Source organism: Ammospiza caudacuta, chromosome 3 (assembly GCF_027887145.1).
Source record: "Ammospiza caudacuta isolate bAmmCau1 chromosome 3, bAmmCau1.pri, whole genome shotgun sequence".
NCBI classification, from domain to species: Eukaryota; Metazoa; Chordata; class Aves; order Passeriformes; family Passerellidae; genus Ammospiza; species Ammospiza caudacuta.
Window position 1 is genome coordinate 15,215,399 of NC_080595.1, and position 15,705 is coordinate 15,231,103.

General features: G+C 45.6%; 1 protein-coding gene across 3 annotated transcripts in view; it reads right to left on the reverse strand.

The window, feature by feature from the left end:
- Positions 1-12,540: 12,540 nt before the first annotated feature.
- The window catches only part of PELI1 (pellino E3 ubiquitin protein ligase 1), a 42,850-nt gene continuing 39,685 nt past the window's right edge, over positions 12,541-15,705 (reverse strand). For all 3 annotated transcript variants that reach the window (XM_058801244.1, XM_058801243.1, XM_058801245.1), the window contains exon 7: positions 12,541-15,220. In XM_058801244.1, coding sequence (XP_058657227.1) covers positions 14,654-15,220 — 567 coding nt within the window. In that variant the 3' untranslated portion in view covers positions 12,541-14,653. The remainder of the gene's footprint in view (positions 15,221-15,705) is intronic.

Here is a 15,705-nt window from a genome sequence, read left to right on the forward strand (position 1 = left end):
ATCCATTATACCTTTCATAGACATGCTTTGGAAAATAAAAATATATCTTCTCATGCTTCAGAATTCCATCCTTGGCTTAATGTAGTTAATATTAGCACAGCTCAAACAGACTTTATAGGAAGCTAGAACAGCAAAAGCAGTCAAAAAACACAACTATGTTAAATATTAAATGCTTGTTAGGAAGCCAGTGGGGATTTCCCTCCAGCAACCTGTAAATGTCACTCACAATATTTTCATAGTATATTTTCCCTTGCACAGCAAAGAAATCTCTTTGTGCCTTGCAGCCTCCGATGTGCTCAGCTGCTCCTCTTGGGCAAAACATGGTGGCTTGGGGTTTTTCTGGGTTTTTTTTCCCCTGGGGGTCACATTAGTTGGAGTCTGCCTGACTCCTAATCTCTAAAATACGACACAGCAGCAATAAAGTGAGCAAAGAGATCATGAACATAATGTAAAACTGATTGCTGTGTATTGATCCAGACGGCAGAAGGACTGAGCTTGCAGAATTCAGTCACATGGATAAAGGTGAGGAAATTGTAGAGGCTGTAGGAGGGAGGTGGTGTTAGCCCTGTCCTCCCCGGGGTTCTGCTTTCTGTTACTTGCTCTTGGGCCAGAAAAAAATCCTCATCTGTGTGGGTTGAGGATGGCATTCCTGCCTCAGCATTGCTGCCAGCTGGCTGGGAGTGTCTCCATGGCTCCTGCAACCACTCACAATTGAGTTGGAAAGTTTGGATTTGCCCAGAGTTCAGTTTGCTTTGGGTAGTCTGACCTTCTGGAATTGGACCTGAGAGTATCTATATAACCTCTTTCCACTAGCAAAGAAACAGATGGGAGGGGGTGGGAAGAGAGTGGAAGGCAAAAGGAAAAGGATTCCCCAGAAGAGAAGCAGCTGTATGCGATTATTAACTACAGACACTGGTTTTGAGGGGAAAGCCCTTCCTACAGGCTTAGTGGTAAACCAATTTTCCCCTCTTTAGCCCTATGAGTCAGCCTGAGGCTGAAGGTGAGTCCTGCAGCATAGATACAATTTTACATGCCTCCCTTGTATGAATCATGGGTTGATCCACTCACTGCTGAAATGTGTCCAGTCCTGGTCAGCAAACTGAGCCAGAGCCAAGTCCAGCTGTGCAGGACTGACCTCAGTGCTCAGCTGCTGAGGTTCACAACAGTGTTCTTGCAGCATCTTCACTGAGTCAGGGAGCTGTCCCACTGGGTTCATCTCAGTGAATTGGTCAGAGCAGCTTTAAGAAGAAATTTTGCATCAGTGGCTTAGCATGAGATGACCTTTATGTAGAGCTGGCTTACCCCTCAGCTGACATTTGCCCAGGAAGCCCGGAAAACTTCGGGTCTGTGTTTCTCTTGCACCAGAGAGGTACTTTCAAAGCCAGTAATTAATTGTGTCAGAGATGCAGGGGAAAGCCATACCCTCAAAGTGACATTTGAGCCACGCACCCTCTCATGACTGTAATGTTTTCCAGTTGCAATGATAAAGTCATGTTATCTGCTCACGCAGGGAAAGTAACAAACTGTTTGATTTTCTACCTTATTGACATTATCTCCGAGCTAAATGTTGTTACTGTTCTGCTGCATTTTGTATTAACAGCAAAGCCCTCTGTTCCCCTTGGGAAAAATAAACTAGAGCTGCATCATCTTTGTGGATCAGAAGGAAAGGATGACAGCCATGAGGCTGCCTCCTGCTGCTTCCTTTTCTGACTGTCACCTTTCTGCTAAACCCCATGGTGGCAGTGACAACGCCAGTCCAGCCTGAGAAACCTCCTCTCCTGCTGACTGTAGGAGGCTCAGTGGGTGATTTCTGGAGACTTTGAGAAGAAAGGCTGCTTTAAAGCATAGCAAATCTCCCCAAGGCACGTGGCGTGGCTGGGCTTGTGAACTGTGGTGTTGGCAGTCTGGATCGCTCTGTGGGTAAGAACAGGCAGCAGAGCTGGTGAGGTGAGGAAATTGTGAGTCAGTCAAGCATAATTCACTTGATCTGTTGTCAGTCTACCTCCTCACATACAGCTTGTGTCCACAAAGTCTGCTTTTATGGGAGCATTTCAGTTATCTGGGCTTCCTACTGATTGCCAAGGGCCACGTCAGCTCTGCAGGGCAGCGTGACTCAGCCCAACAAACACCCTTACCCTGGGCACACAGGACATAGTTCCACAAAGGCTCTTCCAGGGAAAAACTACAACCCCAAGTAGCTTTAGCCAGGAAAATCTTTCTACCGCTTCTTTTTCATCTATGTGAGTTAAACTGGCATTCTTATAAAACAACAGAAATATGACAGGGTTTTTTCCTACACTCATGCCAGCTCAGGAGTCTTCGGTGGAGTCTTCCTGGAAAAGAAATGGGAAACAGTGAGTTTTGTGCTGTAGAAAATAAACAGTAAAAAGAACAAAGTAGCTCAATGTTTTCTCAGATACAAGAGACATTAAAAAAAAACAAGGAAATGCTTATTACTGTTTAATAGCAGAACCAGCAGCCAACTGTTGTAAAAGTTGGGTCATCTCTAGAAATACCTGACCTCCTTCCTTGAGATGTCATAGTGTTTTAGAAGGTCTTTGCTTACAGGATCCTGGTATCACGAGCTTTCAATTTCCATAGAAAACCTTTGCTCAGCTTGCTGAAAACTGAAGAAGGTACTGCAATCCATAGGGAATGTGAGGGAAAATAGTGATTAAATGTAATTAGAGGGGCAGGTCCCCCAGGAACCCTGAGTGTAGTGGGTAATCTTGTCTCTAAAAGGGCAGCATTAAACAATGATAGGAACAACCAACCTTCGAGGAAAAGCTCTCCTTGGAGGAAGCAGGGGATATAAAAGAAATATGTAAAATAATGAACACTGCAGAGAAGGCAGATGGAGAGTTTCTGCTCTTCTTGTCTCAAGTGATGTGAAGGGATATTAAGACTGAATATTTCATGCCAGTAGCAGGGAACATATTTCAAGGCCTTGTTTAAGTGGAGCATGGTGCTCAGTGCCACGAGAAACCTTTCAAGACAGGAGCTTAGGAACATGCAGAACGGAATGCCTGTTTTATAGGGCAACTGGCTCTCAAAATTAAGACAGATGACAATTTTGAAGATTATTTTTATTATGTCAACCAAATGCTAACTGGTGGAAGTCAGGTTCAGACCTCTGACAGGCTCACCTCAAGGGCTACCCCTTCACATGGCTCTTTTTAGGACAGTTTCTTAATAGATGCCATCAAGACACTCATAACACAAGGATAACCCATAAAACTGGGATGCCAAGACTCTCCTGTTGCTCCTGAATGCCCTGGCATGTATTCCTCCATGTCTGCAAGGGTGGCAGAGCTCCTCCTGGCTCCAGGTCGTTCCTCAGCACCTTAGACACGCTGCAGGTGTGGCTGCATTTCACACAGTTCTTGGTTCTCTCTGTCTCCAGTAAAGAGGCCATGTAGAATTAAAAGCTCTTTCTTCTGTATCTGGAGTGAGCCCATTTTATCAGATAGCAGTTTATTCTGATGGAATACATCAATACCTGAGTCATCAGGAGCTCTGGCTTTCTTTATGTCAGCTTTCCAGGCTAGCTTGTTGTGTGCTCCCTTTCAATCCAGCTGTGGCCAGTCCAACATCACAAAAGGAGGAATTCTAGCGGGGTGCTTTCAGGAAAGTGTCATGGAAAACAGTCTGGTCCAAGCAGCACCTCAGGCAAGGAAAAAGCTCTTGTTTCTGAGAATACATGTGAGTCAAAATGTGCAGTTTCAAAGCAAGTGACGGTTGGAAAAAAAAAAAAAAAAGAAAAGAAAAAGGTGCAGAAAAAATGAACCATGTTGGTACTGAGGGGGTAGTAGGGCTGGCATCTTAGTGACTTTTAAAGAGAAGAATTTGATTCTAGATACCACAGGGCTCGGTACACGTTTCATTTTAAAGATCAGAGATAAAGGTCCTGGTTGTAGATGTTTTTAGACTTTGCTCTTGTCTAGGTTGCAAGACCTGTGGGTAGAGAGTACAGCCAAGTTCACTCGTAGCTAGTGCAGGTGTCACACACATACTGCTGAGAGGAAAACCACACACCTTCCTACATTTTAGAACTCTGCAGCTGAGAGGCTGTGGAATGACAAAGGTGCCAGATTAAATAGAGGAAGCAGCACCCTCACTGCAGGCTCTGAATAGTGCCTCAGTCCTGTCTTTGACCTTGACTGGAAATCCCAGGGATTAAGGCAGGTCCACAGGGAAGATTTTTTTCCTCTAAGGGCATGCTAGGTAACAGCCATTATTAGGAGAGGGGTCTGTGTGAAAAGCATCTTCAGGTCTTTGAGGGCACAGTTTGTCTTTGCTTGTTTTACTTTGTTCCTACCCTGAACTCATCTCAGCTTCCGAGCGGCTGCTGGGATTTGATTAAAGTCAAATGAACTTCCAGCAACCGCTGTGCATTACAGCAGATGGCAGCCTTTCCCCAGACTTCCAGAAATGAGGAGTACCTGGATTTCAGACTGTCGTGTCTTTTCTTGTCCCCTGGTGTCTGCTAGCGGCAGCAGAGGCATCGGTAGGAACCAGCAAATGATTCAATGCAGCTAGAGATAGAATCAACACTGAAATCTCCTCCTTGCATTTGGAGAGCTTGGCTTCTCACCAGAGGGTGATCAGCTCTTGCACCACCTCTTTATTCATCTAGGATGATGTTTCCCTTCCAGCTTATATCAGAGTTCAACACTGAAGCAATTAAAAATCCATGCTAATTCATTTCTTCACCTTGACAACAACACATAACAGAAAACACATCATCCTTGGTGGGGAGTATGTCAAAATCAAAGTGATATTTCTCAGCACTTGACATGCTGTATTAAAAAGCACCTCTGGTAAGAGACCTACACAGCTAGTTGAATAAACTGTGGTGTGGGTGAGGCCTCAAATTACTTCATCTGCTGGTGACTTTTCAAAAGAGACTCAGATATGCTCTGTGGATTCACCCAGCCCTGAAAAGTAAGGGGAAAATGATCAGCACTTTTCTGTCCTGCCCCTTTTTTTTCCAGAAGAGGAATGCTTACTGAAACAGGGGTTTTTGAGATGACCATAGCCCAGCTCTTTCTAATACCTCCTGGATCCTTGGAAGTATTTCTTATTACGACATAGCAACTCTTGTCCAAAAAAACCACCAAACTTGCCCAAACTGTGTTTTTATACCTACCTGACTAGGATTAGTCAGGCCTAGGGGTCTGTTGTGCAAGCATGAGTAAGATGCAAAGATATCTTCTTTTGGGAGGTTGCTCCTGATGGAAACACAAAAGAATACAGATTTACTTCTACACAGGCTCTGCTTTCAATTTCTACTTTTTATCCTGCTTCTGTTCTCACAGGACATGTTAATGGCATCCAGATGCTTATTAACACGCTTCATAGTAAGAACCAGAGACAGGAAATGCAGGCCAGATGAGGAAGAGCTTAAAAAACAGCTAAGAGAGATGAGAGGAGCCCAGACTCAGCAGGGTCAAGTAAAATTTACTCTGGAACCTTCAAGAAACAGATCAAATTGTGGTCAGTTGAATGACTCTATAAACTCCAGGGAACAGAAGAGGTCCCACAAGACAGAGAACCTATTAGCAATAGTTAGGGGAATATCCAAATAAAGCATTAATTAATCCTTAAGACCCACATAAGCCTTAAAGCAACTGCTAGGGGCTTAAAAAAAAAAAAAAAAAACAGGCATGTCTAATCAGCTCCATTCCTCTCTTTGATAAGGCAGCTGGCCTGGCAACTGGGGAAGGGAAGTCATGGATGAGCTGCATCTCCCCTGAGTTGTGCAGGGTAGTGCAGCCACCCAGGGAAACGGTCCAGACAGGGTGAGCTGAACAGGCAGGGCAGCTGTTTGTGCTCAAGGTGTAACATCCATCACACCCCAGCTCTGTGTGTCACATCAGCCACTGCCATGGTGGTTGACCAGCTCCTGAAGGGCTAGGAGCTGGATTTCTGTGCAGATGATACCGTGTGGGATGGGAGACCCAGGGAGACAGAGTTAACTTCACCCAGGAAATCACCATCAGTGAGGAAATGACCCCGATTCCCCACACTATACTCAAGGCATTGGAGTTCAGGGGGCATCTTTTGCTTACAGGACATGTGTACAACTCACCCCCAGTTCAGCTTTTAATGAAAAAACCACTTAAAATACTCTTCCCCAATGTAGGCAGCCCACAGAGCCTGCTGCAGACTGCTGCTTCCATCTGCCCTCTTCTTTCCCAGCTCTGTAGAGAAATCTGGCTAACGAGGAATCTCAAGGCCATTCCACTGCTCTTCTCCCATCTTCCTGGCTGCATTCATTATTAATAGAGCCTCATTAAAATTTAATAAAATTAATATCAGGGGTTTACAGCTTTGTAGGCACCTTTCCTCTTTTTTTTCCTTCCAGGTCTATTTGTTGGACAAATTTATTTGGTGTCACACAGGGGAAGGTGCCAATCTATGTGTTTTGCAGGAAGTTGCTTTTTTGCTTTATTTCCAAACTCTGCAGAAGTGCCTGAAATATGAAAGTTTTGCTTTGAGTTGTTTCTTTTTCTTTAAGAAAGCAAACCCCAAACAGTAGGTAGATATTTAGTCCCAACTTGCCCTTCAGTTTGCTTTAGTAAATACAAGTTTATGGGTTCTACAGTTTTCGAGTAGATCTGAGTTTATGAGTTCTATAACTGAGCCATGGGCCAGGCTGCCTGGAGACATGGTGGAGTCATTACTGCAGATTTTGAAAGAGTAAGGATGTTAAACACTTGGAAGAAGTATTTGGGTAGAACCACCCTGCCACAGGGCAGACAAATGAAGGAGAGGACATTGCATGGATCTGTAGTTACACGATGAACAACATATTTTAAAATCAGCTGGTGCAAAGAAAGTTGCATCTCAAACTTGCAAAAAAGTTGTTTGATGTGACCTGGAAACTCTTATTGGTGGTTGCCTGTTTGGGTTTTTTTTTTTTCCTTTTAAATAGTACAGGAGCTCCAGACACCCTGATTTTTTTGAGTATCAAGAGCAAAGGTGGGTTGAGTATGCCCCATCCTGGGGACTCCTACAGCTGCTCTTCTCTTTCTTGGCTGTGCCCTGGGGGAGCCAACCTCATACTACCACTTTTATACCTTGTATTCTGTGAATGAGCCCCTAAATTACAGTCTGAAAGATTGTTTGGAGCCAGCAGATCCTAAACCTTTTGCATACTATTAAACATATTCTTTGCTGCAGAACCATAAATAGAGCCTGGCTTTATTAACCATTAGCCTATGAAATTTAAAGTATAACAAAATGCAGACACACATGGGCTACAAATATATTTATGTTGTTGTGAGGAACACTAATCCCAGGCCTCTGTGGTATGAAAAACTCTGCACTGTATGAATAATGTGTATTTGGCAATATTGGTATAGGACCTGAGGGGATGGGTTGTGGTTTGGGGGCTTTAGGGCTGGCACAGGCTCCAGGCAAACCCCACGTTTGTGTAGTCATTGAGCCTGCTCTGGTGACAGCTTTCCCTGGCAGCCAGCAGCCAGGAGCTGCCAAGGAGTTTGCCACGAGCATGATTCATCATTGCCCAAAGGTGCCTGAACACACCTTCTGCTGCTCCTGCTCCAGAACAGGTGGAGTGAGATTTCCACGTGATAACGAGTGACGCTGGCAAAAATCGCTGAGTAACACTGAAAGCCCCTGGAGCGATGGGGGAGCTGAGGTCATTGGCACTGCTGATCCTGCCTCCTCAGGAAAGCTGCTCTGGATCCACTTTTAATGTGAATAAGTATTAAACATCCATGCCCTGGGTAGTTAGGTGGCATTTAAAGGCCTGCTGATTGCTTTAGCTCCCCTTCAGAAGTGAAGCAAGCTACTTGAACAGCTTTGCTGTGCAGAGCCTGGGCCCAGCTGTGTCCAGGTGGTCACTGTGTCCACAGGCTGTGGGGAGGCCCAGATCCCTGTGACCCATCTCAGGCAGCAGTGGTCAAAGGTGACAACCACAGCTCCATCCTGGCCTGGAATCCATGGACAAATGGACCTGGATCCATGGACATGTCCCCGCTACAGAGCAACACTCCAGGGAAAGGCAGGCTGGGCAGGAGAGCTGCCTCAATCATCACCTCTGAATCCATGGCAGTTTAGAGCCTTCCAGCCCCTCTGAGGTCACAACTCGGGGATTGTCCAGGCAAAGCAGGAATGGGCACATCTCCATCACAGTCCTATGGGGACTTTGGAAACTGCCAGCCCTGTGCCAATGGGAAGCACAGGACAGAAGGGAAAGGGGCCAATTAAGAAGCCAGGCTACCTCTGTGTTGCTCAGGGCACACTGAACAGATGATGGCATCCCTGGAAGCTGCATTTGCTTTTAATTGTCCTCATTCCACTGAATAACTAATTCTCTCCTCCTCCCACACAACAGAGAAAAAAAAAAAAAGCAAGCATGGGATTTTTGGAAAGGATGAGTTGACTCAATTCCTTTCATCAAGCACATGACAGCAAGCTGCAGTTTTTAGCTTTGCATCCAGGCAAGTTTAGAATATTGCTGCATGCATTTGTTTTGTTTCAAATCTTCTGGGATCAGCTAAAAATATTATTTTGGAGAGATGTAGATATGGAAGAACTGAAGGCTTTATGTTCATCCAGCTCTGAAACTGCAGCCAACCAAAGGGAATGATGGGTAGATCCCAAATGTAAGATGGTTTTATTAAAAAGTTATTTTACAGAGAGCTGGGAGGCCCTTGAAATCTGAGCATGATCCAGGGAAAGAAGTGGATCCCTTCAGCCCACAGTGTTTCCCAAGATCCCAGGAAAGCCATTGCTCTTCCCTCATCCTTGACCAGCTTGTTTTCCAGCACTTTTCAGGACAGACAGAAGGGAAACCCTATCTAGGCTAAAAACTAGGTGACCAAAAAAACCTCAAAATACATTTTGCAGGTCCTGGGTCCAACCAACATAGTCCGATGCATTAAAATTCACATATTTTAATAGAATCACATAAGGAAAGGCATAATCACAAGCAACACGACTTAGAAATTTCAGATAAAATATTTGCAGAGAAAAGTGAAATTAATTTTTTTTTCTTCAGGGGGTGTTGAAACCGAAACAAATATAAGGGTCAAGACAATTGTATAAATAAGCAGACAGGTACTTTTGGGAGGGAGTGGCAAAGAAAACAGACATAAAAAGGCTTTTCCCACTGGTTTAACTATTTAACCACACTTAAATGTGACTGACAACATGAACTACCATGTCCTCCTTCCTCTCTCTGTGCTGCTCACACTCCATGCAGCACTCACAGGGTATCCTCAGGAGTCCATGTGCCATGCCAGGGCTGGAAAGGGGAAGGCTTTTCAGGAGACCTTTCCACTACAAAAAGGAAAAATAGACCATCCTGGCATGTGTTTGAACTCCAAAGAACTCCACTCTCATTGTTTTTCTGGAAGGCAGCAGATCTCCAATGGCCATCTCAGCACAGAACTGGTACTACAGATGTAGACAAGGGGGAGGAAGGAAGTCAGAGCAAATTAATAATTTACTCCTGCCTCAGAGCTGTTTAGTGGTCCTAAATCAAAATAAAACCATTACAATATTGCAGGTATTGCCAAATTGTAGAGAAGTTGTCTTTGCACCAGCAAAGTCCTTCTTTGAGTTGATCTTGAGGTAATTTGTACTCCTCTCATGAAATATCTCAGCCCCCTGCACTGGAGCAATGGGCTGTCTGCAGGGCTGGCAGAACCCAGGATTTGCTGGTGCTTTGCTGCTGCCACAAACATGACCTCACCAGCAGAGCCAGGCAAACACCACAGCCAGCAAAGTCATGCTGGTGCTGGATCCCATCCCTCCTGCCAGCCCTGCAAGAGGGACAGTGGGACAAGGACTGGGAGCTGGGCACAATAGCAACAAACCCAAGAGTGGCAGCGAGTGGGCAGGGAGCTCCTGCCTGCCAGAGCTGGCACTTTGCCTCTGGTTACTCATCTTCCCTGGAGCTCAGCCTCGAGGAATGCAGCCCCAGGCAAAGCATTCCTGACCCCACAAGGGCTTGGGCTGGGCAAGGCAAGCAGGACCTGCTTCTGCAGGCACCTGCTCACTGAGACTGAGGAATGGCTGTATTGCCAGGGCTGGGAGGCACAGGGAGCATGGGCAGCTGCAGCTCAGGGGGGTCCAAGGCAGGAACATAAAGATTCAGGCACTGGGCTTTACAGCTAATGCCATTCCCTAAGGCTGCACTGATCCCAGCCTCATGTGTGTGAGGCCACAGGTCCTGCTGCAGCTCCCAGAGGCTGGGTTTGGCAAGGCTGCTCTCACAGAGGCACCTGAGCCTTCAGGGAATAAAAGCCCATTTTGTCTGCTCTTTAAATCTGCCCCTTTTGCTTTCAGATATGGAACCAGACCAAGAATCAGCAGAAGCTGAAGATGCTGGCTGCTCTTGCTGCAGTAGCACCCACTGGTGTTTCCCCACTGGAATACATAAGGAGGAACAGGAGGATACTGCCTCCCAACAGCACAGTGATGTAGAGCTGTTCTCCTGGAGGAAACAGGAGCCTGAGCTCCTGCTGCTGCCCTGAAAGCAGCACCTGGGGAGGGGCAGGACTGCTGCTGCCCCTGCAGAGGCCACACTTGCCAAGGAGTCCCTGGTCCAAGTCACAGGAACCATCACAGCTCCTGCAGAGATGCTTTCCCAGGTCTTCTTTACAGTATGCACAACACTGTGGGTAAAAGTGATCTGCCACAGTCACAAAGGAGCCTTAGAAACTGCATTTCTAGGATGATCACAGCCCTTATGTTAAAGCCAAGTGCTACAATTAAAAATAGACGAGCTCTACCAGTGTTTTTACAGAAAGGGATGAGCCAAGACAAGGACCACAAAATCTGGTCTAATTCAACAGCAACCAGGGCTAATCCAGGCTGAAAGACAGCATGCAAGTAGCTGTAGGCACCAGGGTAGAATTATATTGCAAAACTGGAAATGTATTTTTAGAATTGAGCCTGGAAAGTGTCACTTCAGGAGGAGATCAAGCATGTCATGGCAGGATCATTATGGGATTTGCAGAGCACCTTCCAACACAGGAGTCTCCTGAGGTGACTGCATGTTTAACTTTCCAGAAGACCAGGCTCACTGCTGCAGGTGTAACAAGCCCAGCACAGCTGGGATGGGAAAGCCTCATCCCCAGCCTGCACCACGCTGCTCAAGGCCACACCAGGCACTCCTGGGGCTGCTCCATCCCAGTGGCCAGGTCAGCAAAGCAACCAGAGCACTCCATTCTCCCCAGGAAAGCCACAGCAACCTCCCTGTCTATGCTCCTGCCAGCACCCTGTGCTGCCCCACTTCTGCTTTGGGGAAAAAACAGAAAAACAAAACAAAAGGGTTTCATTAGCCAGCTGCTGCTTTCTGGCAGTGTTAAATCCATGCAATCTCCTACAGCTGAAAGGCAAATTAGTTCATTAAATCACCTACTTTACACATTGCACTGCCCAGATCAGGGCAGCCACACACAAACCAGAAAATTGGCTGCTCATATCCAAAGGCACTCTGCAGAGCTTCTCTGAACTTTAAGGCTAGAAAAGTACCCACACTTAATTTTCCCATTGATTCCCTGCTGTTTGCATCACCATTGCTTCTTGCCAGTCCAGCAAACCTTTAAAAGCAGGTGAAGGCCACAGATCTCACCTGGGGCTGCAAAGGGCTGCTTTAGGCTGTCACAAGTGGACCTGTGATTGTCTTAAAACCAGCAAGGTGCCACCTCTTGCAGCACAAAATTTGTTCAAAAGGATTTGCCTTAAAGTTCAGAGTGCTTCAGTCATCTGTTTGAATACTTTTAATCTGAAATTCACTTTACCATTTACAGAGGACTACTGCAATCATTTATCAAAGAACAGAAGCCTGGGGGTACTCAAACAGGGTACCAGAGTTAGAGATGCTGTTGTTGGTGATGGAACTTGCTCTTCAAACTACTCAACCATTGCTATTCTGCCTTTGACAGTGGGATTTTCCTGTCTCAAGTGTTTGAATGTCCCTGTTCCACCCTTCTAAAAATGGGATTAAACAAGTCCAACTTGGGTGAAGAAAAGTACAAACCAGGCAGAAAGTGGGGCAGACTGAAGAGTGACCTTAGCCTAACACTTCCCAGAGACACAGCCAGTTCTGCTCAGATACCTTTGTCTGGGATGGTTTTTTTGGGGGGGGGATGAGGAGTGGGGTAGAGAAGTACAGTGTAAGCATGATGTACCAACTTAAATGGGGTAGGGCTTTAACAAGGGCTGCACGTTGGGCATGACCCTCTCTTCCTCCCCTCTGCAGTTAGGTGTGCCTGTACCCAAGTGCACCCCTGGCTCTGCCTCCAGCTGGGCCTCCAAGAGCACTTCCCATATTCCTCCTACCATCCCGTGCTCCATCTGTGCTCACAGTTCAGCTCTGTGTTACTCATACTGCTTTGTAGCTTTCATCATGTTCTTTTCTGGTTTTTCATGTTCCTGTAGTCAACAAGATCAGGACCAGAGAAATGTCAACTAGATTTTGTGGAAGACACAATCAAGAGCTCTTTGTCATTTTAAAATTTAGTTCAGTTTTTGCTTACATTTCGGTATCTGTAACTTACTCATTTAAGTGTGTCATTTAAACAGCAATCTCACCTTTAACACAGAGTTAAATATAAAACACATGGAGAGGACACATCTGAAAGGAGCCATTCAAAGCCATTACCAGGGAAAACATCCAAAGTCTTTACAGCTGCTGCTTCTCTGTGCTCTTAATCCATATGTGCAGAACAGAGGGACACCTGAGGTGACAACAGAAGGGCCATCTCCAGCCCTTTCCCATCTCTTGAAAATAAAGCCATGATCCCAGAATTTCTGTTTTTGAAAAGTGTTTACTCACGTAGTTTAAATAAATTAATTTTCAAATAAAAATTAAAACTACAGTATACTATAGTTTGAATAAGATGATTAGAACAACTACAATACAGGGATTTCTTGCTGCATAAGTTTCATGACTTAATGCATATAATCTGGAAAATGTCAAAATCAGTTATATTTCTATGGAAAGGGAGTAACAGCAGTTACTTGTACATGACAGCTAACTGAACTTATAGTACAGGTTTCCTGACACATGCATTTCCTGAGTGAACCAAACAATATATATCATTTCTTTTTAAAAATGGAGAAATAATTGACAGTCAAAGTAAGTAATTCATGACATCTAAGCAACACAGGTCTCTTTAAACAAAGAAAATTTTAGAAGAGCTTCAAAGAAAAACAAAAGCAAAAGCTTTGCTATAAAGTACAGAAATTTTCTTACTGTCAATTATACAGTACATATTTGAAAAAAATGTACGAAGCTGGCCAAAAAAGCTCAAATCAATGCTAAAAAGGTCAGGTTGCCATGAAGCACAGTGGGCTGGCAGCAGAGCTGCATGTAGTACACTGGTCTTTTCTGGTGGATCCAGAAGGGAAGGAGGGGGAGGAAGAGGAGAGCAGAGACCAGAGTAAGCAGAGCCCACAGCAGCATCTCACAGAGAGGGTCTGAGCCCAGCCCAGCCCCAGCTATCCCAACAGACTGCCAGCTGTGCCCAGCTGCCAAGGATGCAGGGACACCTGCCCTGGCTACCAGGCTCCACCTCTGTTCCACCTGTGGCCCAGATGAGCATCTGCACCTGGCAGAGGGGCAAAGGCCAGGCCTGAGGCCCCCCACCAGTCAGCAGGTGGAAGGCTGCTGAGCATCCAGCTGACAAACCCCTCCCAGGCTGGGACTGTGGCCAAGTCACAAACTGCTCCCCACACACATGCCCAGGTGCATCCACCTCTGCCCTGTCCACACCCCCAAACAGCAAGGAACAGAACAAGCCTCATCTTTCTGATCTGTTCGTGTTTAACATTGGAAAAACCCTCACAAATGTCACTAATGCTAAATAAAGAGAAGTGTTAGCGTGAAGGGAGAAAAAAATCCTTAATCTAGACTAAGTTGCATATTCGAAGAGTCTGGTAAATATTCTCCTCATAACCAGATCTTAAGTACAGTCCTACCAAAAAGACAGTTTAAGGAGTCGTCCTTAGCTACCTTTCAACACGGTTAAAGCACAACTTTATGCCATCATAATTTGCATTAGCTTTGTTTAAAAAGCATTTTAACTATTCTAAGAACTCAGTATTTTAGATTAAAAGATTTTTCTACCATTTTCATCCCACGTTCTTCTCCATCCAGAACTACTCTACACATCCAATCGCTGGATGTAACACACTATGACCATGCTACTCTCTAAACATTCTAAATATTTTCAATAATAAAGATAAATAGAAAAAAGTTAATATACATGTTATATTTTACAATGTTTGCATCCAGGCTGTAAACTAATGTTCTTTGAACTATTTACCCTCCATATACAAAAAGAATGAAACACCTTTCAAACACTGTGGGCATGTGATTCAAAAACCATTAAACTGAAGGCATTGAAGTTCACTTTACAACACTTCCATCACCTCTTCAGAAGTAGTTATTAACCAAAAAAAGCAGGAGGTCTCCCCATTCTCCCCCCATTTCTTCTCTTTCCAGACTTTTCACAATAAAGAGGGATTTAGCTGTTGTAACAAAAAAACCAAAAAATTCTTCATCTTAATGCAAACCAGCAAAGCCCAGAGAATACGAAAAACAGTTGGTTTAAAAATGAGAATCGCTTAGCTTATCAGTTTACTGCAGTCCTCGGGAACACCTGTGTTAGTCGAGAGGCCCTTGGAAAATGAGCCTGATGTAACCCTGCTCACCAGCCAGCTGATGCGCACAGAAGGGACAGGCTGCGTGAAAAGTGTGAGTACCGTGAGGAAGAGGAATTTGGGACCAATATGCAGTTGTCTTTTCTGAGCACACGTGTCCACAGGGGCTGAACGCATGAGTCGGAGGTCCGGCATCCACGTAAAATCCCGCCTCACAGCCGAGCCACAGCGGCACGTAGGGGCCGACGGAGCGGCACATGGGGCACTCGCGGTCCTTGCCGTCCCTCTCCTCTTTGTTCCCCCAGTTGTGGTAGCCGTGCACGTGGCCGCAGTTCAGGTACACCCACGGCTGCTTCTCGTCTACAACATCTTTTCTCTTCATGCTGGGGAAGGCCAGGGTGTTGAAGCCCACGGGGCACTGGGGCCTGGCTGCGTTGATCTCCTGCCTCAGAGCCTCCAGGTGCTTGACGGTGGGCGTGCGCGCCAGCCCCTCGGCCGTGCGCCACAGCAGCGTCGCCCCGCACAGGTCGATCAGGGAGCCGTCCTGCAGCTGGTTCGTCTCGTTCTCAACCTGGGCAGGGACACAGACACGGACAGCCGTCACCTCAGGGGCTCTGAAGTGTAACAATGTGCACTTCCACAACACCAATCTGCCTGGAAGACCCATCAAAGTTTCAAGCAGCTTCTGACTGTGTCCACAAGACATCCATAGAGAGCCCAGTATCACCTTCTCTCTGCCCTCCTTTTTTTGGAAAAACTCCACCCTAACATCTTAAGAGATTAAAGTGTGCATTAAAAGAGACCACACTGAGTCAAGGAAAGTTCCTCCCATCTTAACAACTCTCTATTCCATCCCTATAGCACTCTCAACTATGTTACTTGAAATGCCTCAAGGAGTACCAAAAGACTGTTTTAGTCCTCCATCATATTTTAGACTTCTCCTAAAACACCCCTTTACACATGGCTTTCCTCTCCTCCCATCAGCACTCCTAGCTAAACATGCTGTTTAAAATGTTCAATGTAGCATTTCTTTTTGCTGAAACATCCCAAGCCATA